The sequence below is a fragment of the Macaca nemestrina genome, chromosome 9, assembly GCF_043159975.1.
Source record: "Macaca nemestrina isolate mMacNem1 chromosome 9, mMacNem.hap1, whole genome shotgun sequence".
In the NCBI taxonomy this organism is placed as follows: Eukaryota; Metazoa; Chordata; class Mammalia; order Primates; family Cercopithecidae; genus Macaca; species Macaca nemestrina.
Genome location: NC_092133.1, coordinates 41,940,813 through 41,959,591, shown reverse-complemented (window position 1 = coordinate 41,959,591; position 18,779 = coordinate 41,940,813). Strand labels below are relative to the sequence as shown.

Below are 18,779 nucleotides of genomic sequence, written 5' to 3'. Positions count from 1 at the left end.
CCTCGGCTCCTTCCCAGAGTAGCTGGGATTACTGGCGCCTGCCCCCACACCCAGCTAATATATTTATTATTAGTAGAGATGGGATTTCACAGTGTTGGCCAGGCTGGTCTCTAATTCCTGACCTCAGGTAATCCACCAGCCTTGGCTTCCCAAAGTGCTGGGATTATAGGCGTGAGCCTTCACGCCCAGTCTAATGTACACATATTTTCTACTGCTCTATTGGTTATCTTTTCATTTCCTCTGTGGTATCCTTTGAAATATAAAAGTTTTTAATTTTTATGAAGTCCATTTTTTTTGTATTTTTTTTGTTTCTCAAGTTTTTGGTATTATATATAAGAAACTTGCCAAATTCAAGCTCATTTACCTCTCTTTTCTTTTCTTTTTTTTTTTTTGAGACAGAGTCTCGCTCTGTTGCCCAGGCTGGAGTGCAGTGGCTGGATCTCGGCTCACTGCAAGCTCCATCTCCCGGGTTTACGCCATTCTCCTGCCTCAGCCTCCCGAGTAGCTGGGACTACAGGCGCCGGCCACCTCGCCCAGCTAGTTTTTTGTATTTTTTAGTAGAGATGGGGTTTCGCCATGTTAGCCAGGATGTTCTCGATCTCCTGACCTCGTGATCCGCCCGTCTCGGCCTCCCAAAGTGCTAGGATTACAGGCTTGAGCCACCGTGCCCGGCCAACCTCTCTTTTCTTCTGAGAGTTTTATAGTTTTAGTTTTTAGTTCTTTTATTAATTTTGAGGTTTTTTTGTTTATGTTTTGAGGTTAAGGGTCCAGCTTCATTCTTTTACATGTGGCTATCCTGTTGTCTCAACACTATTTGTAGAAAATACTGTTCTGTTTCCCATTGAATTGCTCTGGAACCCTTGTCAAAAATCAGTTGACTATTGACACATAGGTTTATTTCAGGACTCTTAATTCTATTCCATTAATGTCTATTCTTATGCGAATACCACATTGTCTTAATTATTGTTGCATTGTAGTAAGTTTTGAAATCAGGATATATGAGCCTCCAACTTTGTTCCTGTGTTTCAAGATTGTTTTGGTTATTCTGAGTCTCTTGCATTTCCATATGAATTTTAGGACCAGTCTGTCAATGTTTGCAAAAAAAAAAAAAAAAAAAAAAGCCAGGTGGGATTTTGATAGCTATTGTGTTGAATTTGTATATACATTTGGGAAATATTAGTGTTTTAACAATATTTACTCTTATGATGCATGAACATTTTCATTTGGTTTTAAATTTTTTTTCATTTTATACTTTACAGAATACAAGTTGTTTTCGTAAATAGAATTGTTCTCTTGATTTCATATTTGGGCTTTTTTTTCCTTGTATCTTTTTTTCTCTTTGTTCTTTAGATTGGGTACTTTGTATTGCTTTATCTTTTTTTTATTATTATACTTTAAGTTCTAGGGTACATGTGCACAACGTGTAGGTTTGTCACATATGTATACATGTGCCGTGTTGGTTTGCTGCACCCATTAACTCGTCATTTATATTAGGTATATCTCCTAATGCTATCCCTCCCCCATACTCCCACCCCACGACAAGCCCCAGTGTATGATGTTCCTCGCCCTGTGTCCAAGTGTTCTCATTGTTCAGTTCCCACCTGTGAGTGAGAACAGCATTGCTTTAAGTTCGCTTGCATTTTGTCCTGTTATCTTCCATTAAGCTGTTAAGTCTATCCAGTGGTTTAAAAGAATTTTTTTTTTCAGATACTGTATTTTTTAGTTTTAGAACTATTTATTTATTTATTTAGAGACAGGATCTAACTCTGTTGCCCAGGCTGGAGTTCAGTGATATGATCATAGCTCACTGCACCCTTGAACTCCTGGGCTTAAGCAGTCCTCCCATCTTGCTAGGACCACAGGCATGTGCCACCAAGCCTGGCTAATTTTTTATTTTTTTTTCTGTAGAGATAAGGGTCTTGCTGTGTTACCCAGGCTGGTCCCAAATTCCTGGCCTCAAGCGATTCTCCCACCTCAGCCTCCCAAAGTGCTGAGATTATAGGTGTGAGCCACTATGCCTGCCCCAGACCTTCTTTTTTATTTAAAAAAAAAAAAAAAAAGTTGTGTTGGCATATTTTGCACATTATTTAATTCACCCTTTTAAAGTGTACAATTCTATATATTTTTTAAATTTTTTGTATAGATGGGATTTTGCCATGTTGCCCAGGCTGGTCTTGAACTCCTAGGCCAAAGCGATCCTCCTGCCTTGGCCTCCCCGACTGTTGGGATTACAGATGTGAGCCACTGTACCCAGCCTGGTTCTTTTTTATAGTTTCTCATTTTCTACCAAGGTATCCTCTGTCTTTTATTCATCGTGACAGTATCTTCTTTTACATTGAGCATTCTTATGTTAGTTTCTTACAAATCTTGCATTCCGGCCAGGTGCAGTAACTCAGGCCTGTAATCCCAGGACTTTGGGAGGCCGAAGTGAAAGGATGTCTTGAGCCCAGGAGTTTGAGACCAGCCTGGGCAATCTAGAGAAACCCCACCTCCACAAAAAATAAAAAATTAGCTGGTGTAGTGGTGCATGCCTGTGTTCCCAGCTACTCAGGAGGCTGAGGTGGGAGAATTGCCTGAGTCTGGGAGGATAAGGCTCCAGTGAGCTGTGATCATGCTACTGCACTCCAGCCTGAGCAGCAGAGCAAGACCGTGTCTCAAAAAACAACAGAAATCCTAAAACCTTTTAATTCTAACATCTGAGACATCTCAGAGTTGGTCCCTATTGTCTTTCTTTTGAAAATGGATTACATTTTCTTTTCTTTGCTTTTGTTTAATTTTGTCAGTTATTCTGCACATTAGGAACGTTACGTGGTGTGGACTAGATTCTGTTACGTTCTTCCAAAGATTGTTTTGCTTGTTTTTGCTTGCTTATTTTAGCAGACATTTAATTTGATGGAACTCAAAATTTCAAACTCATTCTTCTTTGCCGTGGGCAATAGCTCAAATGTCAATTTTAGCTTTTTAGATCTTAGCTTTAGCTGCATTGTTTGGAGTTTGCTCTGTGCATGCATAGTTCAGGGGTCAGCCAGAGATTTGGGCTGAGTTTACAGATAATTTTGGCCTTCGTCTCTCTGGTTCTCTCTTTTTGAGGGTTTTCCCTTTCTAACTTCCTGGGATTGCAATGGCCCCTAACTCTCTTCTCATGCTTCAAGCCAAGCCAGAAAGACTGTGGGTTTTGGCCAGGTGCAGTGGCTCACGCTTGTAATCCCAGCACTTTGGTAGGCCAAGGCAGGAGGACTGCTTGAGGCCAGGAGTTCAAAACCAGCCTGGGCAAACATAGTAAACCCCATCTCTAAAATTAAAAATTAAAAAAAAAAAATTAGCCAGGAATGGTGACACATGCATATAGTACTAGCTACTCAGAAGGCTGAGGCAGGAGGACTTCTTAAGTCCAGGAGTTTGAGGCTGCAGTGAGCTATGATTGTACCTACTGCCTGGGTATCAGAGTGAGAGACCTTGTCCTTAGTTGGGGGAAAAAAAAGAAGACTAGGTTTTCAATTCAAATTTTAGCTGCCACACATTTCGTGGACTGCCTCTATCTTCAGGCTAAATGTTACAAAAAGGGAAAACTTTTTTTTTGTAGCTTTTAGCTTTTGTAGCTTTTAGCTGTTAGTGCTATTCCCATCTTTTTAAGTACTGACAGTTCCCCTAAGTAAATGCTTTTTTTTTTTTTCTTAGTGCCTTTAGGTAGTTTGTTTTTTCTGTTTTGGCCAGAGTTTGTTAGGTGCAGAGGGTTAGTCCAATAGGAACTAACTCAGCCATTATTAGAAGCAGATTGTTATTGTTTTTAAAATATCAAATTTTTTTCAATAAGGTATAACTCTCTTTTACAGCTTAGCTGTTTTAAGGGGAAATTTTTATTTTTAAATGTCCTTTGGTATGTCCTGTTTTGTCTGTTTTGCACCGAAGGATTGAGGGTTTTACTTGAGACACTTAAAAACCTGTCTACTTTTATTCCCTTATCATTATTATTTGGGATATTAGGGCTGTATCAGCTCAGAATACATAAAGGCTACACTTGGAGTAAGCATTTGTTTGTTGAGCCCTTTTACCATTGAACAAAATCTAGATATTGGTTTGTTTTTTGTTTGTTTGTTTGTTTTGCCCAGTGAGAGCTTCCATAGGAGGTACAGGTGTAGCTATAAAATAAAATTGATTTGTTTCCATAGAGATGATTTTTTTTTTTTTTTTTTTTTTTTTTGAGACATGGTCTCACTGTGTTTCCCAGGCTGGACTGCAGTGTTTTGATCACAGCTCACTGCAGCTTTGACCTTCTGGGCTGAGCAAGCCTCCCGCTTCAGTCCCTGGAGTAGCTGGGACTACAGGCGTGCACCATCATGCCCTGCTAATTATTTTTTATAGAGATGGGGCCTCCCTACATTGTCCAGACTGGTCTCAAACTCCTGGGCTCAAGTGATCCTCCCACCTTGGCCACCCAAAGTGCTGGGATTACAGGTGTGAGCCACTGCACCTGGCCCAGGAATGAATCTTACTATTTTATATATATTTGCTAATTGACAGTTGGGGAATGGGGGAATCTCAGTGAGAACTCCCAGAATGTTTTGTTAACTAGAACACTATTTTCCAATGTGATTAGGTAACAGAGTTTATGAGATGTTCAGAGATGATCGTGAATGAATATGGTTGGTTTTATTGGCAGAAGGGATGTTTTAATAGTGTGTTTATTTTGATGGAGTTCAATGTGCACATATTAGAAAATTTCTTAACTGATTTGGAGAAAACGTGTTTCTTTTCTGTTGAAAGGTGAAGTGGATCCTAAAGAGAGGATAGCACGCCAACGAAAATTATTACAGAAGAAACTTGGCCTTAATATGGGAGAAGCAATTGGAATGAGTACTGAAGAACTTTTCAATGATGAGGATTTGGATTATACCCCAACTTCAGCAGCCTTTGTAAACAAACAACCTGTAGGTAAAACGTTTGGTTATTTGATTGCAAGTAATAATACAAAGGGTTTGCTTCATTTTGCTCATGTAATTATAGTTTAAGAAAATGTTATACTTAGCTCTGTTCATTGCTGCTTAGTGCCACCATGATTTAGCATCTTTTTAAACTGGATTTCTGATGACAGATTCTATAGAGTCAGAAGCTCAACTTACCTCCCAGACACTGGACTGTTAAGTTGTATTAGACCTTTTAGGAACTACTGGTATTGAAAGATTCTAATTGCTCCAATTGCTCTTTTTTTGGTATGTTCTTTGATGGAGGGAAAAGTAATTTTTTGGGGGAGAGAGAGATAGTAAGGGCTGTTATAGTCAGATATGATAGTAGAAGTGTTTAGTGTTATGATTTATTCTTTTTAAGTGAGAAATATGACAAGACTTGCAAACAACCAAAAAAGGGTATATAATATGAAGTAAAAGGAAGTTTTTTGCCAACAGGACACAAACATTTCCATGTCCCGTAGACAACCATTTTCAAGTTACTCGTGCATCATTTCTGAAACTTCTATGTACAAGTGCATGTGTGTGTATGTGTGTGTGTGTGTGTGTGTGTGTGTGTGTGTGTGTGTGTGTGTGTATGTATTACTTTTAAGCCATGTTTGCCTTTTCTCACTTCATACAGCTTAAGGTATCAGTGTATTCAGATTGACCGCATTCTTCTTGGACAGCTTCATGGTGCTGTTTTGTTTTGTGTCCGTACCATAATTTCACTGATTTCTTCCTCCTCCTCTGTTCCAGTTCCCAGTGGATACATTTGTGCTGCTTAACTTTTTTTATGCCACAGACTCTTGTAGCGCTAGTAAAAGCTGTGGTTCTCTCTTCAGAAAAATGCACATACAATGCGATATTACATCGCAAGGGGTTCTGTACTCTTTTACCTGACCCCCAGTGTTCTTTTAGGGGTCCACGGGCTGCATTAAAAATTCCTGCTTTGCAGTTATGAATCTCCTATCTTGTCATTCCCTTGTTCATTTCCTTTGCTTCAGTGGAGATTGGTTCTATTTGCCTTTATACGAATGGCAACTTAAACCATTAGAATTTGTAAAGTGTATTTTTTAGGGTTGGGGCGGTGTGTGATGATGAATAACTTTCGCAGACAAGGGGGAAAAGGGCAGATACTAGGAGAGAAAAAAGAGAGAGTATGAAGAGGCCGAAATACAGCAACACCCTGAAAGGAACAGAAGGAAATGGGGTAGAAAGGAAAGTGTAAGATGTAACTAGAAGATAAAGAGGAAAATAGAATAAAATAATGGAGAATAAAAATGCAATAACGTGATCACAGTATGAGTAATTGAACATGGTGTAATAAAATGAATGAGCAGGTGTATTAGAAAGTGGGCTATTCACATCAGATTAATTGGGTGTGGGATAGGCAACACCAATTTGGGATTTGCAAAATCCAGGTTTATGTATCATGGACCTTTGGGGGAAGTTGCTTAAGGTTCATCGTTGCCATAAGTCATTACAGCTGCATTGCTTGTATATGTGCCCATAGTTCTTTATCAAGACTGCAGCAGAACATCCACACCAGTGACCTTAACTGGTTGCGGAAGTATAAATTTCAGTTGAATCTTATGGGTAGGCACAGAAGGGATTTTTAGGCTTGAGCTTAAAAATCTAACACACAGACTTTATAGTGTCTTCTGTGAATGGAAAAGAGCAAAAAGAGTAGGCGGTAAGTAGTTAAGAGGAAAGGGGCATATGAGCTAAGCTGAACAATAGCATGCTGGACCAATCACTTAAGGCTATAATTTACTTATTTATTTATTTCAGCAGATGGTGATGATCAGTTTCTTTTGTTGACATTTATTCTCATAACTTTTTGGTGATATTATTTTTATTTTGAAGTCTTACCTCTTCAAAGCCTTCTCTGTGGGTTAGGATCATACATTTGTACCTCATAATGTAGCATAAAAAAATTAAGAAGCATTATGTGTATCTGTTGGGAGTTGGAATAATAGAGAAGAGGGAGGAAAAGACTGAAATTATGGTACATACAACAGAAGAGTGTGAGTCTGTCAAAAAAGAATGTGATCGATGTATATACACTGAAATTTATAGACTTAGTCTTCTTCTGAGGCTGAGACTATAGGTATTTAAGTTCAAAAGTTCCAACTCAGCATTCTTTTATTCTTTTAGACTCTTCAGGCAGCTGAATTGATTGACTCAGAGTTTCGAGCAGGAATGAGCAATAGACAAAGGAACAAAGCTAAAAGAATGGCCAAGTTATTTGCAAAACAGAGATCCAGGGATGCAGTGGAAACTAATGAGAAGAGGTAGTAATCTTTTTTTGCTTATTCACTTAAAACAAGAGGGCTGTGTGGTTTTAATCTGTGTCTGCTTGATTTATAGAAACATTCTGCTGACATATTTAGCTGAGGAGTACTGTTTGGATTCTCTTACTCAATTGTCAGAGAGTATTTATTGTTACTGGGAACTGAGACCACTTCCCCAGAAAAATCCACATGTACAGACTTTTTTCCTACTAATTACCAGTTTTGAATGAGGGCTGAGGATCTCCAAAGGGAAGAGCATTCCAGGCAGAAAAAACAAGTTTAAATGCCTTAAATGGAATATTCAAGGAACAAATAGAAGGGCAGTATGGCTTTCTGTACTGGGATGAGTGCACGCAGGAGAGTGATAGAGAATGAAGTCAGAGAGGTGTCTAAGGACCACAAGTTAAGAATACTCCCTTAGTAAAGTGGGAGGTATTGTCACGATATTACCTCACCTGTTCCTTAAGCTGGGGCTATGCTAAATAGCCAATGATAATCTAGGTTAGTTTATGTAGTCCTGTTGAAGAAAAGAACTCTGTGGGTAAAGTCACTGTCCTCTGTTTCTTCATGAGTTGCTAAAAGTGATCATCTTTGCATGGCTTGGAGCAGCATTTCTCAAAGAGTGGTTCAAAACTATTTCCTTCAGGTGCTCTTTGAGGAGCTTGTAAAAAAAAATGCTGTTTTTTTTTTTTTTTTTTGGTTTTAGTTTTTGTTTTTTGAGGTACAGTCTCACTCTGTCGCCCAGGCTGGAGTGCAGTGGCATGATCGTAATGCACTGCAGCCTCAAACTCCCAGGCTCAGGCTCAAGCAGTCCTCCTGCCTCAGCCTCCCAAGTAACTGGGACTACAGGTGTGCACCACTATGCGTGACTAATTTTTAATTTTTTTGTAGACATAGGGTCTCCCTGTGTTGCCTAGGCTGGTCTCTAACTCCTTGGCTCAAGTGGTCCTCCTTCCTTGGCCTTCCAAAGTGTTGAGATTATAGGCTTTGAGCCATCACACCTGGCCAAAAATATATATTCTTGGATCCCACTCAGATCTGTTAAATACGAATCTTTAGTGGTGCTCAGGAAATGTTTGCATAAATGCTGAATTAATAAAAAGCCTCGGAAAATAGGATTTGCAGATGACAGAACTTTTTGTTATATGTGTTCACATAAAGCTAAAAAGTGTTTAGTGTTTAAAAGCTAGACAAAAAGGGGGATAAATAGTAAACATATACTTGGTAGAAATTTATACTTGAGGCTGAATCTTTAACTGCAGACTTTTTATTCAGCTTGTTAATGACAAGATGTTAAGAAAGTTAGCAGCTCATTAAGATCATATAGTAACCTATTAAGTTTTTCTACTGGTTTTTATTCATATAAGCAGTTTTAGCCAAAGATTTTAATGTTGGAAATATTAGACTTTATTTTTCAGAGTTCATAAGTCATTCATTTCACAAACATTTATTAAATACCTTCTATTTGCCAGGTATTGTTCTAGGCCCTGAGGACATGAGTAAATAAAATAGATAAGAATTCCTGCCTTTGGAGGTTATAGTCTGGAGGGAAAGAAAGATGGAAAATAAATAAGTAAAATAGAGTGTGTGTGTCTGTATGTGTATATATATAAAATACAGATCATGTTAATGATAAGGGTTAAGGAAAAGAAGATAAAATAGGGAAGAACATGTGAAATATTTTTGGGGTATAGAGTTTAGAGTTTGAAATTTTAGATAGGATGGTTTGCGAGGGCTTCATAGAGGTGAATTTTAAGTAACAACCTGAAAGAAATGAGAGTGCTAGTCCTGTGAATATCTAGGAAAAGTTTCAAATAGTTTTAAATAGTTGAAGAAAATGTTATGCTTTCCAAATAGAGGGAATTTCAAGGACAAATGTCTGCAAGTGGAAACATGCCTAACAAGTTCAGGGACTTAAGGTGACCTACTAATGTGGCTAGATGTGGATATAATTGAGGGAAGAGTAATAGGAAATGAGGAAAGGGAGGCTCAGATTTCTTTTATCACCTTATAGAAAAAATGGTTGACCAAATAAATTTCACTATTAAGATGGAGAGAGGGGAGAGGTATTTATAGAAAGTAATGCTGTGTATGCTTTAAAATGTGCTGAGTTTTTCATTTCTAAATGTTGAATAAAAGTAGTTTGACTTGTCCTCTCCTTTCCAATATTAGGCTAGCCTCAATATTTTGGGTCTTTAAGTCAATACAACATTTCCTCAAATTTCTATATTCTTTTTTCATTGGTCAATTGTTTCTCTCTCCATATTTTTCAAGAACTGGTAAGATTATACTGTATTGCTCAGTATATTAGTTTTCTCTAGTATATAAAAGCCTAAAAACATTAGTGTTATGCTGGACCAGATGCAGGTTATATGCAGGTTATAAAAAAGATGAGGAGCTGATTGTAGAGAGGAGGGAAAACTGGCCTATTAAATTCAAGATCCAATTTGAAAAAAAGAATTCACCAACCTATAGTGTACTTAGGATATATTTTGCTCAAAAAATTTTAAGCAGTTAGTCGTTTGATACATGGCATTTTAAGTAAATCATATAAGCAGAATATGGTGTAAAACATTTGTTTAAATGATGAGTTATCTTAAATTCGTCGTGATTCACATTATCTTTTATTCATTTCATTCATTGTGGTTCACATTATGCTTTATTCATTTTCTAAATGGTGACTTTTATTTTTTAGCAATGATAGCACTGATGGGGAGCCAGAAGAAAAGAGACGGAAAATAGCAAATGTTGTTATTAATCAATCTGCAAATGATTCCAAAGTCTTGATTGATAATATTCCAGACAGCTCTTCCTTAATTGAAGAGGTACTCTTGAAAGACTCTAAAGTATCCATTAAAATTGCTTGTAATCTTTGGGCCAGCAGCAGTGATTCACACCTGTAATCCCAGGACTTTAAGAGGCCAAGTCGGGCGTATCACGAGGTCAGGAGCTCAAGACCAGCCTGGCCAACATGGTGAAACCTCATCTCTACTAAAGATACAAAAAATTAGCCAGATGTGGTGGTGCACGCCTGTAATCCCAGCTACTTGGGAGGCTGAGAATCGCTTGAACCCGGGAGGCAGAGGTTGCAGTGAGTCGAGACTGCGCCATTGTACTCCAGCCTGGCCGATAGGGCGAGACTCTGTCTCCAAAAAAACAAAAAAAAGAAAGATTGCTTATAATCTTTTTCAAACTAATATCTCCGTAGAAAGTATTGAATAATCTGTCTATTGAGAGAATTTTTATTGGTAAAAATACATCTTAATTAGTTAAAAAATTAAATTTTTAAAAGCTTGATTGCTACTACTAGACCTACAAATAAAATTTATTGAGTTACTTAAATTGTTAGCATAAAATAGACCTTTTGAACTAGTAGTAATTCTGTTTTTCTTATTCAGACAAATGAATGGCCTTTGGAAAGCTTTTGTGAAGAACTTTGCAATGACCTTTTTAATCCCTCCTGGGAGGTAAGATTTCTTCATTACAGTTTCTCTCAGCTCTGTTTTCTGTGCTAATGAAGGGAACAATGTCAGGAGCAATATACTTTTTTTTTTTTTTTTTTTTGAGACAGAGTCTCGCTATGTCGCCCAGGGTGGAGTGCAGTGGCCGGATCTCAGCTCACTGCAAGCTCCGCCTCCCGGGTTTTTACGCCATTCTCCTGCCTCAGCCTCCCAAGTAGCCGGGACTACAGGCGCCCACCACCTCGCCCGGCTAGTTTTTTGTATTTTTTAGTAGAGACGGGGTTTCACCGTGTTAGCCAGGATGGTCTCGAACTCCTGACCTCGTGATCCGCCCGTCTCGGCCTCCCAAAGTGCTGGGATTACAGGCTTGAGCCACCGTGCCCGGCCAGGAGCAATATACTTTGTCAGAGTTCCTGTTCTCTGTTCATCTCAGGACTCAGGGCATGTCGTACCATTAACCTAAATAGAAAACTATAGATTGATTTTCACCTTTCATATCCTTCAGTCATATTCTTTAGTGAATTGTTTGTTTCTTTTTGTTCTTTCCATTATAATCCAAAGGCTTGAATATCTCTCACAGGCAGTAAAAAAATACTTCCTTTCCTTTGGAAGTGGACAATTTTGATTGATCAAGAGCAGTAGTTTCCAAGCCAGCTTTTTAGCCTCAGAAATCTTTAGAGAACATCTTGAACAGTTCCCAATGTGTAGAAGAGAAGAAAGAGTGAAGTTCCTCTGCTTGAAGTTGAGGATTGATAGTTTCAAACTATTGTTTTTCCCCTCTGTTGACCTCTGTGTAATTTAAAAAACATTTCTTTAGAATACCTTTTAGTTGTGTTTCCTTAGGGTAATTCTATTTAAAGTTACTCAAGTCATAACTCATGGGGTCTTAAGAAGTGGGTACAGTGTCAATAGCTTGTCCTTTTCCTTTCCAGATGACACTGCAGAAAGTAGCCTCACCTTCTCAAAGAAAGGTGGTTCATCCCCAGGATGTTATGCATTAATCATAAGACATTTTATTTGTATCGTCTTCTTTTGGCACTCACTTATCACTGGTAGCTTTGGAGCTTAGGTTTTTTGCTTTTTGGTTTTTTGACGATGGAGTCTCACTCTGTCTCCCAGGCTGGAGTGCAGTGGCATGATCTTGACTCACTGCAACCTCTGCTACCCATGTTCAGGTGATTCTCCTGGCTTAGCCTCCTGAATAGCGGGGACTACAGGTGCGCACCACCACACCCGGCTAATTTTTAAAATATTTTTATTAGAAATGGGGTTTCATCGTGTTGGCCAAGCTGGTCTTGCTTGAACTCCTGAGCTCAAGTGATCTGCCGGCCTGGGCCTCCCAAAGTGCTGAGATTACAGGTGTGAGCCACCGCGCCCAGCCTGGAGCTTAGTTTTGATGCACATATTTTGAAAATACATGTGTTGGGATTATAAAGAACACCGTGGGCTGGGTGTGGTGGCTCACACCTGTAATCCTAATACTTTGGGAGGCTGAGGCGGAAGATGCTTGAGGTCAGGAGTTTGAGATCAGCCTGGCCAACATGGAGAAACCCCATCTCTACTAAAAATACAAAAACTAGCCAGGTGTGGTGGCGGGTGCCTGTAATCTCAGCTAGTTGGGTGGCTTGAGGCAGGAGAATCGCTTGAACCCGGGAGGGGGAGGTTGCAGTGAGCCAAGATCGCATCACTGCCCTCAAGCCTGGGCAACAGAGTGAGACTCCACCTCAAAAAAAAAAAAAAAAAAAAAAAAAAGATATATGATACTTTGTTTCCTCTCTCTTGCTGTGGATAGTGCTGAATGAAGGTAGAGGGTAAGGGAGTGAAAACAATGTGAATTTATATCTCGAGGATTTTAGAATAGCTGTTTTCTTGCTTGATTTTTAAAAAAATTCCATATAACCAAAAGCAGTCTGAAATTTATATGTGTAATTCTTCTTAGATAGTTGAAGAAAAATACATTCTTGTAAAGTTCCAGTTAGTTTATTCTAATTTCTTAAGAATCCAGTATCCTTATTTCGTGTAGAAGAAAAATCAAACTTCGTTTCTTAAACGTTTAACCTCTAACATTTGCGTCTTGATTCTTTCAGGTTCGACATGGTGCAGGCACTGGACTTAGGGAAATTCTTAAAGCTCATGGGAAAAGTGGTGGTAAAATGGGTGACAGCACTTTAGAAGAGGTAAGTGTATTAACGCAACAATTATCACCAAGTATTAATAGTTGGCATCTTTTTCCAATGTAGGGAAGTAACGAGTATGTGCCGTGAAGTAGGAATGAGAGGTAAATAAGAGGAAGAGATATGAAAAGGTAAATATCATACAATGGATTGAAAAGTAGAGTAAGATGAATAAGAGGCGGCTGGGCGCGGTGGCTCACGCCTGTAATCCCAGCACTTTGGGAGGCCGAGACGGGTGGATCACGAGGTCAGGAGATCGAGACCATCCTGGCTAGCACAGTGAAACCCCGTCTCTACTAAAAAATACAAAAAAATTAGCCGGGCGAGGTGGCGGGCGCCTGTAGTCCCAGCTACTCGGGAGGCTGAGGCAGGAGAATGGCGTGAACCTGGGAGGTGGAGCTTGCAGTGAGCTGAGATCCGGCCACTGTACTCCAGCCTGGGCGACAGAGCGAGACTCCGTCTCAAAAAAAAAAAAAAAAAAAAAAAAAAAAAGATGAATAAGAGGCTAGTTGAGAGGTCAGTGAGCAACATAATTGGTATTGCCTGGAGACACTGGTAATAGTATAAATAATAGATATGTGACCGGTGTACTTGATATGAGAACAACCTGAAGTAATTAGTTTCTTAATTTCTCTTGGAGTGTAAGTAACATAATATAATCCATGAATTTTAAGAATTTTGATATAGTATTTCTAAATTGAGTTAATGATCAAAGGGGATATGGGATATGTTTAATATTAGAGACATTAATTGGGACTATTCTACTTTTTGGTTATTGTCCCTACAGCTAAAATAATCTGTTCCCATATTTTTTTTTGATTTTGGACCTAAGGTGTCCCCCAAGTCCTCAGTACAATGTGTGATCTTTGTTTTAAAAAAATACTATGTTTAAAAAAATGTGTGTGTGTGTGTGTGTATATATATATATATATATTATGTTTTAACAGATGATTCAGCAGCATCAAGAATGGTTGGAAGACTTGGTTATTAGACTCCTTTGTGTTTTTGCATTAGACAGATTTGGAGACTTTGTTTCTGATGAAGTAAGTATCATTTAAGGGAGGCTTTGCCCAATCAAATTTCAAATTCTACAAAATATGTTTTTTGCAATATGAGTTTTCTTCCTTTTTCATCTGTAGGTTGTGGCACCAGTTCGTGAAACTTGTGCTCAAACATTAGGTGTGGTTTTAAAACACATGAATGAAACAGGAGTTCATAAGACTGTGGATGTGCTGCTAAAATTACTTACACAAGAACAATGGGAAGTTAGACACGGTGGTCTACTGGGAATAAAATATGCTTTGGCAGTCCGTCAGGTAAATATTTCAAGTTTTGAAGCATGTGTGGGAGAGATTTTTCCTCTCATAGTTTATTTTCACAAATTAGAAGAAATGGCCTTAGATTCTTACTGTTACAGAGAAGCCAGTCTTCCAAGATTTGCCTTCTTGAGACAGTGTTATAGAGATAGGTGGCGCTCATAAAAATTTAAGTATAAATCAAAAGATGGTTAGTTACATTGTTGCTTTTTAAGGTCAAAGATTATTTTTCCTTTTTAATCCATTGCTACAGTTAATTCAGTGCTCTTCATGATTTGGTTTTACTGTTTTAACTCATTTGAATATTAAATACATGCTCTGAGGGCTATACAACATGATGCCAAGTTATGCAGTATACATACAGGAGTAGACATCAAAGTGTAAAGAAGACAATCTGTATGATCATGTACTTTTTACATAAACTGTCAGTGTGTGTGTGTGTTTTGTTTTATCCTTTATGACAAAACTTACAAGAAGAAAATGCATGTAGTCTTATTATTTTCATATAGGGAAATAAAGTTCTGAAAAATTAGATGCCTTGCTGGTGGTCACAAAACTAGTTAAGGTTAGTACTAGAACTAGAAACTAAATGGCATGTCTTATAGAACAGTGTTTATCGTAATGTTATATATCATCTAGGATGACAATACCTGCATGTGCACACAGTCCCCTACTTAGGAACATTTATGTACCCTTAGTAGGTTATTAAAAACAGATATATTCTGGCTGGGAATTTGGTTATTAGGTTGGTCCACAAAAGCCTATTTCATATATAAATATATCTAAAGTCCTTTACTAAACTAATAAGTGCTGTGTAATCTATATATACACATAACATTTTTGTGGAAAAATTGATTCTGATTACCAATGTGAGATGCCAGTAAAGCATCTCTTTTCTCCTTCTCCCTACTTCCCCACTATAGATCTAGTGACAGAATTAGGGACTTCCACAAATAGTTGTCTTGACTCTGAACATAACAGGTCAGCAAAGAGTGAGTGTTGACTAAAAAGAGACGTGGAAGTAAAGGAGAGATTATGAATGAGGAGCTAGAGAGAGACCAGGACCTTTTCTTACCAGTTTAATTTCCCTGAATACTTTCCAGTTGGTATCAGCATTGTCAGGGTGTTAGGCATTGGCCTATATAGGCATTTCACTATCCATTATGGCTACTTAATGCTTCGTGCCAGCTTTTCTCCTCTTCCCATGCTCACTGTATAACAGATTGGAACCTCGCTTTCTGTCTCAAAAGGCAAGCTCAAAGGCCTTTTGAAGTTTTCTAAGATCGTCTCTTTTTTTCCCTTTAACTGCCAATAACAAAGCATTCATGATTCTGCTGAGAGACCCGAGCTTTCTGTTCAACTCTTTCTCCCTTTGCTCCCTTCCTTCCTCTTCCTGGCCCTTTTAGTTCTCTTCTCCCCTTGGCAGCCACCCTCTTGCCCCCCATAAACAAAACCTTTTTTTCTGTGTTCTGCACTCTAGCCTCTGTAGATAACAGCAGACTTACATGGAAATGGAAAACACCTTATAGGTTTTTGAAATGTTATCCCTATTTCATAGTGAGACCAGTTCTCAGGGAGATTCCTAGTATATGATCACAGGAGTAACGTCTGGGGGCTGGCTCTGTTGGGGGAAATGAAAAGACATTAAATTGGAATAATGAGAAGTGGGAATGTATGGCTTTTCTTCCACTCTTCTCTCATTCTCCTTTTGGTTGTTGGTGGCATTGAATGAGATATGGAGGCTAGGATTCTAGCAGAGGGGTTTGTGTGTGTGTCTGTTCACACAGAGAATTCATAGTCTTACCTGTAAAACATGTTTTGATGGTTTACGTCTCATTGGATAAAGCGCTTAATGCCCTTGTAGTCTTTTTCAAATGGGATTACTTAGGCTTCTCTTGATGTTATATTTTTGTTTATGTGATTGTTTTTTAGTAGATACAGTCATAATGATATTTCGGTCAGTGATGGGCCACATATATGATGGTGGTCCCGTAAGATTATAATACTGTACTTTTATTGTACCTTTTCTGTATTTCGATATACCAGTACTTATTATTTTATTAGTAGCTGCCTACAGTATTCAGTTCAGTAACATGCTGTGCAGGTTTGTAGCCTAGAAGCAATAGGCTGTATCACATAGCTAGGTGTGGTGTAGGCTATACTGTCTAGGTTTGTGTAAGTACACTCTATAATGTTCACAGAATGACATAATTGCCTGATGTATTTCTCAGAATGTATCCATTGTTAAGCAGTGCATGACTGTAAATACTGGAATTTAGCTGTCATGTGGCAAATTGAAATTTTAAAATGTTTTCATGTATTGTTTTACAGGATGTAATTAATACTTTATTGCCTAAAGTTTTAACTAGAATAATTGAAGGACTCCAGGATCTTGATGATGATGTCAGAGCTGTTGCTGCAGCATCATTAGTACCTGTAGTAGAAAGCCTTGTCTATCTTCAGACACAAAAGGTAAATTAAATATTTTTACAATTTCTTCCTATAGAGCTTGTTTTCATTTGGGATATGGAGTATTAGAAAATACATTGAGTATATTTTTCTCCTTCATCTTCAATTTTTTTTTGACCAGCAGCCCTCTGATGCATGCAGTCTTGATTATATATTATACTTTGGAAGAGTTCATTGGATCCATTTGTCTACTTTCCCTTCATGTACATAATATATAGGGAACTTCCTTGAGAAGAATGCAGCCATGTCTTCCTTATTTTACTCCTGGTTTTTAGATATATTGGATTTTTGTTTGTTTTGATTTTTTTTTTTTTTTTGAGACAGAGTTTCACTCTTGTTGCCCAGGCTGCCGTGCAGTGGTGTGATCTTGGCTTGCTGCAACCTCCACCTCCCAGGTTCAAGCGATTCTCCTGCCTCAGCTTCCCAAGTAGCTGGGACTACAAGCACGTGCCACAACACCCAGCTAATTTTTGTATTTTTAGTGGAAATGGGGTTTCACCATGTTGGCAAGGCTGGTCTTGAACTCCTGGCCTTAAGTGATCCACCCACCTCAGCCTCCCAAAGTGCTGGGATTACAGGCATGAGCCACCATGCCCGGCCTGTTTGTTTTGATTTTAGTTTTTGGATTTTTTTTTTAAATTTAGTCTCCCCTCCCCTGCCTGTCTCTCCTCTCCTCCCCGTCTCTCCTCTCCTCTCCTTATTAATTACTAATTATTAATTAGTATTATTAACAAGTGCTGTGTAATCTGTATATACACATAACATTTTCTTTTCTTTCTTGGATCTCACTCTGTCACCCAGGCCGGAGTGCAGTGGATGACATGTAGCCTTACTCTCCTGGGCTCAAGCAGTCCTTCTTGCCTCAGCCTCCCAAGTACCTGGGACTACAGACGCATGCCACTGTGCCTGGCTGAGTTTTTTAAAATTATTTTTTGTAGTGATTGGGGAGTCCCCCTCTGTTGCCCAGGCTGGTTTCAAACTCCTAAACTCAAGAGATCTTCCCAGTCTTGGCCTTCCAGAGTGCTGGGATTACAGGTGTGACCCATCACACCCACCCCTCTAGTCTCATTTTTTGAAATGACTTTTTTAAAGATCTGGCTGACTTTCTACCTGATTATCAAAATCAGAACACAAAGTTAGAAGTATAGTAAGCAGTATTTTAAGAGCTTAAAAACTAAAAAAAAATTTTTTTTAATGATGATTGGTACCACTTTAAATGCAGTAAAATTACATAGAGGAGCATGTCTTGTGTCTCCATGCTCTGTTGTTTTCAGAGTTTAGTTTTTTACATAAAATAGTTTTGGCTCTTTTATTTTCTGAATTCTACCCGTTATGAGTCTGGTCAGGAAGGGAAGTATCAAAGTAGAGTTGAATGACATTAAAAAGAAGGTATAGATAATTGTTAAAGGCAAAAGTGTCACCTCCTTAACTTCGCTCAAAACTGACACTGTCCAAGGTCGTTGGAATTGCATGTGTTGTTGAATCAGTAGTGACCCCTGGGATACAATTTGGCAGGGTTTGTGAGTATTTTGTACAAAATTGATAACTTTTCTTGAAAACTGATCTTATAGGTACCCTTCATTATAAATACATTATGGGATGCTCTTCTGGAATTAGATGATCTAACAGCTTCAACAAATAGTATTATGACTCTCCTTTCATCCTTGTTAACTTATCCTCAGGTCCAACAATGCAGGTAATTATTTCTAATTAGCGGAATAAAGTAAAAAGTCTTTATATACCTTTCGAGATAATTTAGCCTAAACATACAATATTTTAGCACCTTTAAGAATAGTACTGTTTAAGCTGGAGATGCCAAAGACTACTGTTTTCAGAAGGCCTTGTCTTTTTTACTCTTCAGCCATGTGGGCAGCAGCTTACAAAGATCATTTTTTTTACCCTTGAAATATTTCAGTTATATAATTCATCATCTTGTTCATCTTATAATTGTTTATTTAGAAATATAATCATTGAACAGTATTTCCAGTTCTAGCCCTAGAATGTAGAATTTTAGCTTTATTTAGTAATAGTTAACAGAATTATCATCAAACATCAGCTTTATATTTTCTAAAACTTGCCCCTCTGTGAACTTTTTTTTTGTAATGTTCATTTCTTCAAC

At 38.3% G+C, this 18,779-nt stretch overlaps 1 protein-coding gene across 6 annotated transcripts in view; it reads left to right on the top strand.

Moving 5' to 3' along the window:
- Positions 1-18,779, top strand: part of LOC105480330 (B-TFIID TATA-box binding protein associated factor 1) — a 113,057-nt gene that overhangs the window by 23,527 nt on the left and 70,751 nt on the right. For 2 of the 6 annotated variants that reach the window (XM_011739004.2, XM_071069493.1), the window contains 9 exons: positions 4,765-4,928; positions 7,104-7,240; positions 9,936-10,065; positions 10,639-10,707; positions 12,789-12,878; positions 13,823-13,918; positions 14,015-14,191; positions 16,523-16,663; positions 18,232-18,356. In XM_011739004.2, coding sequence (XP_011737306.1) covers positions 4,765-4,928; positions 7,104-7,240; positions 9,936-10,065; positions 10,639-10,707; positions 12,789-12,878; positions 13,823-13,918; positions 14,015-14,191; positions 16,523-16,663; positions 18,232-18,356 — 1,129 coding nt within the window. Of the gene's footprint in view, positions 1-4,764; positions 4,929-7,103; positions 7,241-9,935; positions 10,066-10,638; positions 10,708-12,788; positions 13,007-13,822; positions 13,919-14,014; positions 14,192-16,522; positions 16,664-18,231; positions 18,357-18,779 lie in introns of all 6 variants that reach the window. The other 4 variants (XM_011739045.3, XM_011739021.3, XM_071069494.1 and 1 more) reach the window with 4 other exon arrangements.